The following is a 16,197-nucleotide window of genomic DNA, read 5'->3' as shown; positions in this document are numbered from 1 at the left end:
CCCTCAACCTCACCTCTTCAAAAACTGCTTGTTTTGCTTGTTGTGGTTTGTTGATGATGCCCTTTTCTCCTTGTAACATTCCAATTACATCTGCCTTGCCCAAGGCACCGCTGAACATCATGTACATTCGTGAGCAATAACATTTAAAAGCTGGCAACATATCTCGTCTTGTTTAGTTTATCACCCTCAAAAGAGTCTGCACGTTCCTGAGGAATTCTGGGCAAAATGACCAGCTTTTGGAACAAGACGGCGCAGATCGTCATTACCTTGTTAGCCGTGCGAAATTATGTAAGCCGAGGGGGACAAGTGGCGGTGGGGGCATACATGTCAGCGGGTTTAGTGTGTTTACCCGTGCTTTTGGTTTTCCATGTAGTCACAGCCCCTAAAGTCTAGGCTGTACCAACGGGTCTGGACCTGTACTCGTCATTCCTAATCCGACTTCCAGTAATCCTCGCTGTTCTGAGGCAGCGAGGTGGGGCCCCATTAGGAATGAGGTGCACACAGATAAAAATGTTGACCTGGCATGTGTCCAAAGACTTGGTGCCAAGAATTGCATTGTGCATCCCGGAATGTTAATGTTAGCTTGGTTATATGCACTGGTAGGTCGTTCAGGACCAGCAAGGACTTCTCTGCGGGGACTATTTATTTATTTAGTTGTTGATGACAGTATTTTTCCTTTCTTTGCTGGGTTAGCACAAAACCTGTCCCAGCCAACACCAAAACACATATTTAGTGATGAATAGACTGATGTGTTGAATTGAATTTTGTTTTTGTCATGTTATTTGGGGGGGGGGGGGGGGTTCGTGTTTACGTGGAACTTGCTGAAACTCCTAGATTCATGTTTTTTGTGCTCTTTCTGTAGCACCCTAAAATGCACTAAAAGAGTAATTAGTATCAAAGGAAAGAAGTTGAAGCGATGCATCGCATCAGTTCTCAGACATTTTTATGCTGGGGAGAAGCTAAAAAAAAAGAAGTCCTCTTCAAGCCATTTTATTTTCAATAAAATGATATTAGAGTGTTTTGGGATCATAGGTTGTGATGTATTTACAGTTTAAACTCCTTATACACAATTATAAGCATTTATAATTGTTGTGAAGCGAGGGTTGACTATAGTGCAAAAAAAAAAACGTCTCAAGATGAAGAAACCAGAAATAGAAACTGACGACGGTGGCAAATAAGTCTATTTTTGACAGCATGAAAAAAAAGCTTCAGTTCGCTGAGCTGACATTCATTCATGAAAACAAACATAAAAACATGTTAAACACTTGACATGGGTTGGAAAAACAAAGTAAAGCTCTCAGTGGGAGGGAGTTTCCGCGGAGCGAAGCATCCCTCGTGTGCTCGCCTGTCATCCTTTGCAAACACACCTGCTGCAATGTCCCTCAAAACAACAGCAGCTGTTTTCCATGCCTCCAGCTACATGACCTTGGTGGCAGACATCTATCGTCCATTGGCCATCACTTGGGTCCTGACGTGACACTTGCACGTGTCTGTCCATCCCAAAATAAATTAATCCTTTTCAAAAATTGCCACTATAATGGAAGCATTATATACACTATTATTAATGACATCAATGGAAGGTGAATCACAGTTTGATTCCAACATAGCGAAGGGTGACCTCCTAGAGCTCCTGCTCGGATCTCCTTTTCACCATCGGTGTTCCCAAAGTGGGATTCTTCGTAATTTCCAAGCCTCGTCATCATTCAGCTACACTTGCAAGACTTGACAATCATATTGGAAAGCTGCTCCACCTAAAATCCAAAGAGAGTTATTTATTAATTACGGGGTATGGGTACTTTCTCATGTTTGACAGTGAAATGTTACACGGACTGACCTTGTGTTGCCTCCCGACGTAATATAGAATCGGAAGGGGTTCCAGCGCCTGGGGGGCGCAGCACGGCTGGGCCGACGCTCCGGGGTTGTGGTGCTTGTACAGTGCCAGAATCTGAGGGCAAGGCGTTTAGAAGTTTATTTGTATTGCACCATTCATACACAATTCTATTCAGGAGAATAAATAATGGTTAAAAAACGATTAGAGTCCTTGTCCAGTGAAAATAAACGTCTCAGAAATTTGAGCCCCTTCCCAGAGATGTGTTCTTAATCCTGACTGGAGGATGAAAGTGAGATGTACATTATTTTCCCGGTGTAGACATAGTTAGCTAATTAACCACACGTGAAACTTTTTCAAGGAGCATGCCCAGTCCACTTGCCTTGATTCACCTTTTATAATTTTCCATCGACAGTTCCAGAACTTTTAGTCCCTAACTCATACCGTCTCTGGACTTGCAATGATCCAATCAGATATGAACAACGCTGCAGAATCAATCCTCTTGGTACCTCTGGAAAGACTATCTTTCTATGGATAATCTTTTGACACTGATAAGTAACCCTGGAACGAAATGTATACAATAGTTTCTATGTAAGCACTAAATAGTCCTCAGAAAGTTTTGGTAGTAAAGTTTCTGCGGTTAAAATGGACTATATTTAGCCCACTAACAGTCCCCGATTGGGGTTAGTGATTTCTGATGGTTCATGAACATTGTGGACCAGAGCTTGCAGTGCTGAGCACATCTAAGTGGCGCACTGCTCCATTCACCTCCCGTTTTCATGCAGTGAAGATAACCAGATTTTGATTCACAGACGTGGGAAAGCAAGACTTAATACAATTGGACAGCTTTTGCCATTGCTCCCTACCTGAGAATATTTGTTTTCAGCATTCCAGATGTAGGTGCAGGAACCCATGCAGTAGTTGGCATGGTAACCGGTCGGTCGGTGGATCCACTTCCAGCCCAAGTCCTTCCTGAAGTCAATGTAGAGGCTCCTTACGCAGCAAGTCTCTGTCTGGCTGCATTGGAAACATGATTTACTTTACTGTATCCTCACTTTTTTATTACTTTCGACTTTTCTCATAGAAAATAGGTGCCTTGGTTCGAGAAAGGTTGGGAAACGGTGGTGTATTCTGGATTTTGACTCGATCCCTGTACATCATGGTACAATAAGGTTGACTTACGCAGTGCAGGTGTCTCGGTTGTCTGTAGAGCGCCTTTTCCGCGAGCTAAGCTGGCCACTGGCACTTTGTGGGATGGACTTGGTCAGGATGAAGGGCGGCTGCTGGGTCTGCTGCTTTAGGATTCCGATGTCGCTCCGGTCGCTATCGATCCCAGAGATGGAAAAGCTGAAAGTGGCGTCGCCGGTCCTCTGGCTGCATTCGCAGAAGAGACGAAGTTCGAATCCCTGCTCGTCCTCTGCCAAGACAGACGTTCCAAATGTAAAATTTTAACCAGAGGTGTAAGTGACACATGGACAAGTCATGAGTCTTTGTGTCAAGTCTTGACTTTCATGTTTGAAGTTTCTGTGACAAAAATTAAGCAAGTCAAGTAAAGTCCTTACTTGGGTGGAGCAAGTCGTAAGTCAAATCATACAATCTTTCTCAGTCACAACATCAACTGAAGCAGGGGTATGGTGGCCATTGGGAAATTCAGGAATCTGTGTGAATTTCTCCAAATGGCTGTTGCATTTCCAGGCTGTTCCTGGGTATCACGGCTTGACGGCCCCACGGACTATGTTTCAGTGCATGATGCCCAAACACCCTCCCCATCCCCATCAGCTATTAGTTTTTGGTGCCTAGTGGCCGCCATTGACGAATGGCTCTGGGACAAATTTTGGGCCCAGTACGTCCCTGAATTAATGTATACTAATATAATGTATTCTCACTGATCATAAGATGCCAAAAAATGCAGCCACCCTAGAAAGCTTTGACAACAACAAAATCTGCATTTCGATCGTTAGGGTCGAGAGCCTCCCTATGAGTATGGGAGAGTCCAAGCTCTTACAGCAGCGTTCTCTGTTAATGTTTTTGCCGTGGACAAAACACACACCACATTTTATGCATGTGTGCCATGCACATGTATAAAATGCTGATTTTCATTTGTAAACTGGAAAGACTTCAAGTCAAGTGTTTCAAATCTAAGTGAAGCTGAGTGTGAATACCAAGTTGAAGTTTGGGCTTTGATCCGATGGTGTGATGTCTCAGACTCACCTTTGCCTTGGAGCCAGTCCTGTAAGGTCTCTGTTACATCAAACGAGAGCCACTTGTTATTCCACTGGTTGGTGATGAAGCGGGACGCCAGGTATCGGGCTGTCGGGCCCATGCCGCGGTAGAGCTCGACCCGCTCCTCGGTGGGTATGGTGGGCTGCTTGATGAGTATCCGCAACTCGGCGGAGGTCAACAGCCGATAGTCACCCACGTTGCCCCGAATCTCTGAGATGTCGAAGGATAACGAGACGCTTTTGGAGTTCTTGGTGGTCTCAGAGTAGTTTTTCTCTGTGGGATGGAAATAAAAATGTGAGTTTGGGGACACTTTTGCTCTTCCACACTGCGTAGATGTGACAAGTAAAGAAACGTTTTAAACAAAATTCAGTTTGGACGCTCCCAAAAATCCCTGACAATAAATTTGGATCTGGCAGATCAGACTGCCATCTTCCCCCATCATCGGAGCCAACACCAGGTGGTAATCAGTTGACAGCTCCATCTGGGTGTCCAAAACATTCGGCTGCAAATCCGTTGATACAACTACAAAGTCAGACGTCGAACTTTGGCCAAGGGTGTCCTGGTGCCAAGTCCACCTATAGACACCCTTATGTTTGAACATGGTGTTGATAATGGACAATCTGTGACCAGCACAGAACTCCAAAAACAAAACACCACTTAGGGGGTACAGGGGGGGTCGGCGTTCCTCCCAAACATGCACTTCCAGGTCTCACTGTCATTGCAAGAGAGGTGACACTCCTTTTCCTTAGAAGAGCTAGCTTCTGTAGCCGAGGATCGGACCACCAAAACCACCAGTGTGCCGCGGCACAGGGTTTGAAGAACACTGGTCTAGAGTCCTCTAGCTATCTAATTTACAATGTTTGACATCATATTTTATGGCCTTCTTATATTTAATGATCCAAGATATGATATTTGCATCATTTTATTGTCGCGTATGTATAACTATAATGTCTCATATTCACATCGTATTTAATGGTCTCCAGCATTCACATTTAACAGCAGTCACAATGGCTGATATCTCATTCATATCACATCACATATGTTTTTTTTATTCTGGTAATTTTAGATTTAAGTAGCAGAGTTAGATCCGTTAGTAGGTTTTGGCTAGGCACCCTATAGTTGAGATTAATGCGTTTACCTTATGAAATTCACTGACTGGTAACACTGGAGGGTTCAAATATACGCATGACATAACATAACTGTTTTTCTTCCCCAATGTCTTTCCCAGGTGCGCGCACACATTAGCAAAATTGAATAAGTGCACGCTTGCAGAGCGTGAGGGCAGCCAAATAGGAATCGATTCCACCTGCGTCAATGTTGAGCCGAAAGAAAGAGAGTTTTGTTTTCTTTCCTCTTTTTTTTTTTTTTTGCAGGGGGACGCCCTCCTCCCCACCTCCCTTCAGAGGCCGACATAATACAGAACCATATTATAAATCAAGGTAGTCCTAAGTCTGGCCCGTGGGTCCACTACATATTTTTTTCTCTTTAATTGGCCCACCACATATTCCATTAAAAACACTACACTAATAAAAGTTATATCACACTTTTTATTTGAATTTGTAAATATGTTTCATGAGCCTAATAGCATAATTGCACTCTTTACTCTCAAAGTAAAATTGCAGTGTTTTCTTCTTTCTGGTTTTCTTGATGTCCTTGTAGATTCTCAGTCGGTCACCAGTAGGGCCACGGTAATCAGCAAGGGTTAAAATGAGGCAATTTTTAAAAATGACTTGGCCAATTATGCTATCGATTTTAATGTTACACGATATAACAGTTTTAAAAAAATACAAATCAACAACAGTTAAATGCCACAAAATATCATTTTAATTTATTAAAAAAACAAATATAATGAAAATTTGTAAAATTATAAATGAATTTCAATGTCATAAGATAGCCTGTGTTTTACTGCTTTTCATGTGTTATCATAATGAATTGTTTTTTTGCCTGTCTCTGAAACACAAGGTCAAGTGGCACCCCACGCCCCCCCTGCCCCCCCACCCCTTTTATTTTACCCATTTTCCTGCATGTTGTCTTCAGTGAAAATAGTTTGGACACCCCCGCCATAAATATAAACGTTTGAAAGGATGAAACTGAGCAGAAATGGGTGACGGTGAGCTGGAAATGCACAGCATGGTTGAAAAGGAAGAAGAATGTATATGGGATTAGTAGTAAAGGGGTGGGGGGCAAAGGTGGTTGGGAGAGGAGTTTGCAGTGGAATGTTTATCGATGTTGCTTGTTCTTGGCCCACACCCAAAATCCTCTATTTTGCTTGGGAATGCCAAAGCTATGATTCTCTTCTTTCCTCATTTCCCACATTCTTTCCAGGCTTGGATCCTGGCTGTACCAGGATTGCAGGTCCACTTCTTGTATAACACTTTTACGAGAATTTGCATTGATATGAACAAGCGAGCCCAAAAAAAAAAAGCCCAAAAGAAGCTGTTACGACACGTGAGGGGAAACCAGATGACACTTTGTCGGGTGCCGCCCATGCCAGAGGAGCACTCCAAAAGTGAAAAAGCGGGCTGTAATCGAGTGAAGTGAGATAAATGTGCATAGGGTTAGAGAAGTGAAGTGAAACAGGAAGTGAGATCACTTCCGCTCTGTGCATATTGGTGTCAGCGACAATCCTCACTTCTACTTTTTAATCAACAATCCAGGCCTTTGCTTGAACTTCTACACTGAACACAACTACAGTATGTATTCCTTTTGCCTCCATGCTCACGCGCATGTGGTACTCGAGTCACATGACTTGGCTCGAGTTAGACTAAAGTCGACTGTTTTACGACTTGGGAAGTGCTTGTCTGAAGCTTATAACTATGACATTTAACTTCATCTTTCACTATAACGTTGGCAAAGACAGGTAAGCTACACTTCAGCTAACCAGTCAAACTAGCTATCTGGTCAAACATTGGTTAGCTTCATCTCGGTTAAGTGTTTAATTGAGATGGGAATTAAGTGAGAGGCAATATGAAGACTGGTTAAGGACCATGAAAACAATATTTCAATAACATGGTTGTACAGGTAACGAATGTACGGATAGGCCCACTGAATGCAAAGTGGGTAATGTGCGAATGTACTGTATGTTGTAACTGAACAAGATTTTATGACTGGATTTATGACTTACTTCACCTAAGTAATGGCTAGACTTGAATGGAAAGTTTTTGTTCATTTCACATTTCTGAGGTGTGAATAGCGTTTAGTTGTTGTTTCGATCAGTGAAAAAAAACTTTCATTATCACTCCAGTGTACAGAACAAACATACACAATAAATGCAAAACTTTAAAAGTGTATTTCTCTCAAAAAGTGTGCACAAATCTGTCTTAATCTGTGTTCGTCAGCACTTCTGTTTTGCCATTTAACAATAAGCTGATAAGACAGCATGATTATTGCACAGGTGTGCCTTGTATCTTGTCAATTATTTTTATTTTTTTATTTTATTTTTATATTTGTCCACATGGAGCAGGCGTTTTTTAAAGTGGGTCCCGGAGCTAAACAAACAAACAAACAAAATTTTGAAAACGTTGTCCTGGCATTGCCGTGTGTACTACCCATATGCATCTTTCCTGAGACGATGATGCGGTTGTTCCATTTCTTGTGTGATCATGTACGAACACCGCCAACAATAATGCTGGATCGCCATGTCTGATTTTCTTAACCTGAGTGGTGATCTGAGCTTTTGTTCTGAAGCAAAGTTCGACCTCGTCGTTCTGCGACACACATTTCTATATCGTATGGGCTTCTTATGCCGTATTTGTTAGTGACTTTCCATGGCTGCTTTGTAGAGCCACTTCAGGCTTTGCATATAGAGTACAGCATTGCAGCATTTTTAAAACAATTCTGTGTTGACGGGAAACGTGAAAATTGAATAGGTGGTGTCTGTTCCTGTGTAGACATGGCCTTAGGGTGCAGACAATTAAAGTCCTCCCTGCAATATGAAATGCAAAACATCCATTGAGTTGATTGTGTTGTGTTGATTGGGGCCTGTGGAAAGTTTGCCCAACCCTCTTTAATGGCTGTGCGAAGTTACTAGATATCAGCAGAATTTAGAACTCGCTGTCCGATATGTCATTTTATTACTTGCACATATGTGACTTGCTCCCCAAAACAAAAACTGACAAACACATGCACACACATGCATACAGGTGCTTGGGTGTGGGATGTTTTGAGCACTGATCTGCAGGTAAGCCGGGGACAGCTGTTGTGACAGGCAGGGAGGCTTCTCTGTAATTACCAGTGGGAGGAAATAGATTCCAGGAGGCAGCTCCACCCTCTCGTGCACCCCCACCCCATTCCCTCAAACTCCCTGACATCACACACTCTACACGGCAACATGGTGGAGTTGAAACAAAAACCATTGAGATGTGAAGGGTTCAAAGAGGCTTATTACATGCATCAAGGAGGTCTTGTTTTGAAAAAGGTGATCCTTGAAATGTTGACTTTGTTGACATTTTATTTGTGTTCACGCCCACAACGGCGCAAGCCAACCTTTTTTGAATGTACCAGTCTAACCTGCCAATGTGCGGATTTATGCAGGCCCGTAAGCCAGACTTGCAGAAGTCACAAAAATAGAGCCTATCTTGTAGATGCAATTTAGATTTTCAAATTAAAATTGGCAATATTTGTCAAGTCATGTACAAAGTTCATGTCAAAGGGTTGATTGTGTGCACATCAAGATGATCAAGCTGCTTATGTCCCTATTTCACACCTTCATGACCAAACATGACAAATGCATTATCTTTTCTTAATTCATTAGCCTGGATGTTTCAAATCTGAAACTATTGTTTATCTGTTATAGACTGTACACTTGAAGATGAAAAAAAGCAGGCATTTACTAGTTTTGATTGTAGCGTGTGTGTAGTGCTCCAAAATATCGATGCAGCACACCGCACACATTAAGATTCTGTTCCATCACCGATCTAGAATCTCATCCCTGCCGTGATAACGGGTGATCTAATAAAAATGAAGAAATAAGAAACATAGGACAAAATGGGAAGCATAAGGCACGTCATGGAAGAGGACTCACAAGAGGTGGTAATAATAGCACACTTGGGACTATTTTTTTTTAGGAAAAAAAATTAATCTCCACACTCCATCACCACAAGCTAGAGGTGAGTTCTCAAATTAAACTCATGTCTGGTGGGTGGTATTATCATTTATATGTCAAGTAGGACGGACGTGTTTGTTTTTATTTTCGCCCGCTTTCTTGTTCCAGGTTGCGTCTTGAGTGGCTACATTCATTTTCACGTCACAATTCTTGGTGTCATGACATGGGAGTCGTCGGCTTTCCTCACACATGACGATTTTTGTTCGTAAATGTTGAGCATATTTAAGATTGTCGGCACCGACACAGATCGGATTCTTTATAGGGACAAATTCACTCTTAACACACTTCAGACCATAGGATCATCATATAAGACAATCTTAGAAATAGAAGATAGACTGGTGTTTGTCATCGTTGGTCGGAAAGGTGCTAGATTGTGACAAAAATAGGCCAATTATCTTTATAGGTGCATCAGTCTTGGAAAAACATTCGATCATGTGAGATTTCTCTCTTGGAGGCCTCGTTTCTAGAACAACGATGGAACAGAATTTATTTGCGGTGCATGTTCATCTAATCGGAGCGCACCACACACAGTACAATCAAACCTGCTAAAGTGCCTGATTTTTGTATCTTCATGTGCAGGGCCTGTAACAGATAACAGTTCAAATATCTCTTCAGATTTAAAGAATCCCTGCATGTGTACCAGGCCCAAGTCAAGCGGAGTCTCATGAATACAAAGTCAAAGTCAAGTCGAGTGTTTTATAAGTTTTAGGCAGGCAAATCCTAAATCCCCAAAGTGCCGACTTAAATCCGACTGAACTTGTGTCCCCCACCTCTGCCAAAACACAAGATTAAAACCATTACATCCTGAAATTCACACCCCTGAAGAATAGTGTGTGTGGAAAGTGTTAGTCATGCATTCAAAACACACACACACACACACACAGGACAAATTGAAAAACAAGAGAGTTAATGAAAAGAACAGAGAGAGGTTAGCTGGTGTCCCACGCCCTCTGCCTCCTCTTGTGTTTTTCTTACAATTGCAAAATATTCCTTCACGCGTACATTCATGCGGCTGGCCGGGGCCCAGCACGAGCCAGCGAGCATGAAGAGGGTTTGTTTTAAAAGGAAGCCGCGCCGATGCCTGGACTGTTCTCTGGCATTCCACAGAGGTAGGAAACATGCGCTCCCCACGGGCACCGGACCTGAGTCACCCTGGAGATCTCTGCGGCCATCAGCCGGCCTTCCTTCCTGCCGAGCTGGCCGTCACGCTCCCCAACATGCAAGCATGCTGATAGCCTGCTCAGGAAGCCTGGCGAGGGGGAATAACCCAGGGGTTGAGGGCTAAAATGTGTACATGACTTGGGTGGAGGCTGCAGTGGTGAGAAGTAACTAAGGGCGACTATTTTGTTACTGGGCCAAAGTAGATTGTTTTTTTTCCAGGTACTTTACTTGAATGATCTGTGATGACTTTTTACACCTTACTTAAAATACACCTTACAAAATAGGCTGGTTTCTTTCCTCGACCTTTGCAGATTACAACAGGATGCAAATAAAGGGAAGTGAAGTCAACCATGGTTGAGCTCTTGATGTGAGGTGCTTCATTGCTTTTGTGTGCACCTCAGAGTTGCTGAATGTAATTTTTTGCGGGGCAAGGGTCTACTTTAGTTAGTTTAAGCCATGTTGCCCGGTGGGCGGTTGTCCTGAATAGCTCGAAATTGGGCCAGTTAACCACTCAAGTTTGTAAATAGTGGAGGCGGGGCAACTGAAGCCGGATGCCAGCGTGCATCACAGGCTCTCTATATTTTAGCCCTACCCAAAATAGTCAAACTGAAATGATGATTTAACACTGTTACCTCTACATGTGGTTTTTGCACGTTTTGAGCAATAATGCTCAATTGCCTCCAATGTATTTCAAAATAAATCTCAAAATTTACTTTACAAGGTCAAAGTAAATTTCAGTCTATCCTCTTACTTTGACATGAATCAGTACACGTAATGTTAACCGTCCTTTTGTTTTTTTTGTTGTTTTTTTTAAATACACCAATATCTGTACTCTTACTTGAGTATAGAATGCGAGTCCGTTTGTCACCTCTGAAGTGGGGTTACATGGAAAGTGCCCATAAAAAGCCGCGATGGAGAACAAGTGACAGGATATGCAAGGGAGAACCTGACGCTCGAGTTACAGGAAACCCCCATTCCCTCAGGAGAAAATGAAAGAGGGAATGAAGCCCGGTGAAAGAGTGCACGTCATGTCTTCATTTCCCAGTCGGCTTTTTTCCATCCGAGCCCTAGCGAGAAAAAAAATCATTTTTAAAAGCTCCTTTGTTCTCCTTCTGGATGGAGCCTTTCTTTTGAAGTGGTGGTGAAGGGAGGCGAACGTGAACGCGCAATGACGCATACAAACAAATGAAGATGTGTTTATGGTCAAAGATTGCAAGGCCAGATGCTTGGTGGTGCTAACATGCAGAGCATGTGATCTGGGAAGCCATCATGTTGCCTGGAGATATTGGGTGGAGATCAGAAGATCATTTATGGGCCAAATTACGTTTGAATCGCAGCCATCGAACATGAGGTGGTGCGTTGAAATGTGAATATTCAACCAGATGCTCAATGATGACATGCGTCTGGCATGCTCTTTTTTGTGGACTTTTGAACATCGATAAGACACAAATAGTTATCTTGCCAAGACATGACAGGGGACTGAATTTTAAAACTATATATATATATATATTAATATCTGTGACATGAGACAAAAAACAAAACTTTGATCAGGATCTTGTTGACTCATTCTGATTTTTCTTTCTTTGTTTTTTTTTGTGCACAATATAATGCCATGGAAGTCAGCAGCAATGGCTTATCCCTCAGTTGTTTGACATTTGGCAATTACTTGACAATGCTCATTACCACATTACCATTACCTACACGACTGGCAGGCCAGTCTACTTTTGACTATATCACCAAATTCTAAAAATATTATGTTTTTCTTAGTTGGTAAGATCAGGCAAAAACTACACCGACATACACACAATTTTGGAGGAACTGCATGCTTTCCAAGAAGGAAATAATTTAATTGCAATGTATATCCAGATAAAAATGAAAGCCGAGGAATCAATTGATTTCGTTGCAATCCATTCGCATTGGGAACATGCCGTGCAATGATCCACCAGAAGCAGCACTTTGAGCTTGTTAAAGAAAAGTTTGCTGCATGGGTCAATTCCCTTCATCATGCTCATTACCACCACCCAGAGGAGTGGAGTGGAACAATCTAGCACATCATAATTTTCCAGTTTCACGTTTTCAATCTCTGGTCTTGGTCTGTGCCGTTAAAATTGTTCAATTTTGACCCACAGATCCAGCAGATGGAGCTATGGTTAAAAAAAAAACTTGCTGTGTGGGGCATTACATTAGTGATGTACAGGACTGGAGTGGAACGATAACATTGTCATGTCATAATTGTATTTTTTGTTTCAAACAGTCACCTGGACATCTTTAGGAATACTTGGACCTTAGTGGAGGTCTCTACTCAATGGACATATGGAAAAAAGTATGCCCACAGTGATGTAGACACCATTTAAATTACTCAGCCATGTTCATACATACCCGCAGCACAAGAAGTATCTGTTGAGCAGTTTTAGTGCTTTTTCAGCAACTAGAGACTGACTGACTTGCAAATTGGAATGTGTTTGAATGTAAAGCTTATATTTCGCTGAAGTGGGAAGTCTCATTTGTGCAAGTCATAAGTAGGTCACAAGTTACTGTGGAAAATACAAAGCAATCAAGTCCGCGGAGATTTTGTGATCGATTCAAATCACAACTTGGATTGAGCATAAGTCATATAATTTTGCTGTCACTTGGAAAGTAGTAGCCGTACTTGAAATAGTTAGTGGGACTAAAACATTCGCAAACACGTGGTTTTTAAATGGTCCAAACCAGTCTTTGTATTGTCTATGACTTCGTTGCCTTGTCAATTAAACGTAAAACCAATACGAAGCTGAGTTATTTTTCACCTCCTTATCGGTTGGCTGAACTATGCCGTTAACTGGACACTATTCTATTTTTCATGATTTCATAAAAAATCTCAAATCCCAAGGTGATCATTGGCAGAGGTCCCTCCATACTTGCTTCAATAAGTGGCCTTTGAACCCCACATACTGGAGGGTTGCCACACTCGCACACGATATCTAAAAGTAACTTCTTTTTGTGAAAGCAAAACAAATGAGAATGCTACGTTTGAGAGGTAAATCGTCAAAGTCACTTAGTTTGAGTGAATTCGGATCTCATGAATACCAAGTCATGTGGAGTCATTCATAAACTTTAGCCAAGCAAGTGCCAAGTCTCAAAAGCGGTATGGGACTCGAGTCCTCCTCTGTGATATTTGGAATGGTTATCAGTATGTCAGCCAACTTTGATAAAGGCAATAAACCAGGTCGTACTCACTGGTCATGTTAAACTTGTGCAGCACCTTGGCGAAGTACTCCTCCTCCGCTTGCTCGGTGGAGATTTCCGTCTGGACCTGTGCCTGCTGCTCCCTTAGCATCTCCTTGGTGCTGTTGTAGAGCGACATCAGCGTAGAGGGGATCTCCTGCTCGTCTCCCTCCTGGTCCTCCTCGGGCTCTTTGGGCAGACGCAGTTTGCTGAGGATCTGACTCCTGATGGCTTCGATGCGCTTCTTCTTCACCATTTCCAAGTCTAGGGTCTTGCACGTGGACAGGCTGCTCACTCGGGCCACCATGTATACGGCCACAGCGATCAGGAGGGCCAGCTTCATGGCGCACCGCTGGAGATGTGCCTCGGCTGAGTCCTGCCTCCGCGCTTCTCTCCTGTCAGGCCTGAAGAGCTTGGATGAAGTGAATCACAGGCGGAAAGGTGCGACTGACGCAAGGTGTTTACCCTCGGGGAGAACAATTAAAGCAGTGTGGAGAGTCTCGCAGGTTCAGGACTGTGAATAGCTCCAAACATTTGGGTCTTCTGAAGGGCGGGCTACTGGAAGCCCCTGACTCAGCAAGGCAGGTAACACAATGACGTGTGAGCTGTCAAAAGGCTTGCACTCACACGTAAGCAGACGCCAATATTTTAATAACCTCCACACTCTCTATTCAGACCTTCTCCTTGCAGACGACCGCCCGCCCCGTCCATGTGTCGGTTCAGCGTTGTTCGGCTCCCCAAGTAGTTTCTCTTCACATGTTTTTTTTAAAACACTCAGCCACGCAAAAACACCACTTCCTCTGCTCCTTAACGCATCTTAACACACCACCCGGGAGTATTCACCACACGGTGAGGTCCAATAAGACTGAACTGGGGAGCGCAGAAATGGGCAATCGGATGAGCTTTTTCAGAATAGTGAATTATTTGTTTTAGAAGTCACTCACAAGCTGGCGTAGAGGCCATTATAAAAATGATTTTCTCCCTTTTTTGAGCAACAACGGCATGTGACTTGCTGCAGCTTCACGTACATCCTCCGTCGCAATGGCTAAAAATGCTCTTTCCCGAACTTTGACACACCTTCTCCTCCAGACTCAGCAGCAGCACTGGGGGAAAGGGGGGCATCCGTGCTTGTCCTCCGTCTATCCATGCGTTTGGATTCCACCTCAGTTTTGTTGCATCTCCGCCTCCCTGTGACACAGTTCCCGATACACGCCTATTTTTTGGGGGGAGCGGGAGGGGAAACTACTTTCTGCCTCTGCTTGTCACTGCTTGCTGGTGACAAAGTAATTTGTGGGATCTTGTGAGCTCAGCTAACATTTCACCCCACCCTGCGCCTCCTCTCACTCTCGAGCCTTTTCTGGTTCCTCGTCTAATCGAGCACAGAGCTCTCCGCCCAGGAAATGAGGCTAACCGTTGCAGTGTAAAACATCTGCTCTGCTGCCTTCTAGTGCACGTTGTGGAGGATTTACTGAATGGTTGGCATTAACATTGACATTGACTGTCCCGCCACCCTCCAACCAGGTCTGCGTTGTGGGTCGACCTCATGACTGACATGTCAAGCTGTGCACAGCGCCGGCGTCTCAATGACTGACCACCTCATTTAGCCAGTGCGTGTGAAAGGCCAATGTCTGCCAGGCCAGAGACCATAAAAGCCCTCATCTAAAAGTGGAGCCTTTTGGAGATATAACAAGGCTGGTCCTGGTGGTGCTCCTGGGTTAGGTATGGTAGGTAGGTCGGTAGGTAGGTATATTAGGTTGTGTGGTATGTAGATATTTAGATAGGTTAGGTTGGGTTAGGTAAATGTAATTGTGATCATGAAAAAGAATGGACGGTTGACATACAAACCCACAAAAAGTAGCAAAAATAACCTCTTTAATAATCATGCCAGGTCAGTAATGGTGGGACACAATATCAAGATTGTTGTTGCTAGGTCACATGGAGGCACACTCATTTTCATGTTTACACTTACCGGATATCATTACACACAGTTCATGTGTTAAATGTCGTTTTTGCAAGAGATGCTTATCATCTACTTTATGACCAATGTCATTAGGAAAAGTAGGTTTTCCTCCTACAAAACAAAGAAACAAACCACTTCTAGTCCTTTGAGTTGCAAATGGCCCATAAAAGTAACCAGTGAGAATTTAAAAAAGTGATTCATCCAGGAAGCAGAACAACTCAATCAACTTCGATGGACATAAACGCCGCTGTTTGATGTGGCACGTTTTGAGGAAAGGCTGCTCTGGCTTCCTTTTCCCATGCGTGCCACTTGTCATCTTACCACTGTAAAGAATGAGCCATTCATGAGACGCTGACACTCAATGAGTGTCTTTAACAGCAGCAGAGGCAAGACAAAACCCCCTAAAAATCCACTGTAACACAAACAGAAAGAGAAAGATGATACAAACATTTCCACTGAGTCAAGATGCGTGACAGTAAACAAATGAATTGTCGTTGCCATCAAAAGCATGTGTGATGACATCTCCATTGTAAGGCATCATGAAAGAATAATGATAGTCACATGTGATCATATAGTATGTGGCTTATTTTAGAATAAACAACCAAAAATAAATAAATAGATAACATTGAAGTTAGATGTGATGTCTCTTCATTTTTACAGATAAAGTGAAGACATCACACGAAGCCACAACTCACGGAAAAAAGAATACTTAATTAT

General features: G+C 43.0%; 1 protein-coding gene across 1 annotated transcript; it reads right to left on the bottom strand.

The window, feature by feature from the left end:
• Window positions 1–974: 974 nt before the first annotated feature.
• LOC127609207 (transforming growth factor beta-1 proprotein-like) lies at window positions 975–14,886 on the bottom strand. Its single transcript, XM_052079027.1, has 6 exons — window positions 13,533–14,886; window positions 4,040–4,324; window positions 3,011–3,245; window positions 2,695–2,845; window positions 1,835–1,945; window positions 975–1,751 (listed from the first exon to the last, which is right to left on the bottom strand). The coding sequence occupies exons 1-6, from the start codon at window positions 13,861–13,863 to the stop codon at window positions 1,704–1,706; spliced, it is 1,161 nt and encodes a 386-aa protein (XP_051934987.1). The 5' UTR covers window positions 13,864–14,886; the 3' UTR covers window positions 975–1,703.
• Between the last annotated feature and the right edge of the window lie 1,311 nt (window positions 14,887–16,197).

The sequence above is a fragment of the Hippocampus zosterae genome, chromosome 10, assembly GCF_025434085.1.
Source record: "Hippocampus zosterae strain Florida chromosome 10, ASM2543408v3, whole genome shotgun sequence".
NCBI classification, from domain to species: domain Eukaryota; kingdom Metazoa; phylum Chordata; class Actinopteri; order Syngnathiformes; family Syngnathidae; genus Hippocampus; species Hippocampus zosterae.
The sequence above is the reverse complement of the archived record's forward strand: the minus strand, read 5'-3'. Positions and strand labels throughout refer to the sequence as shown.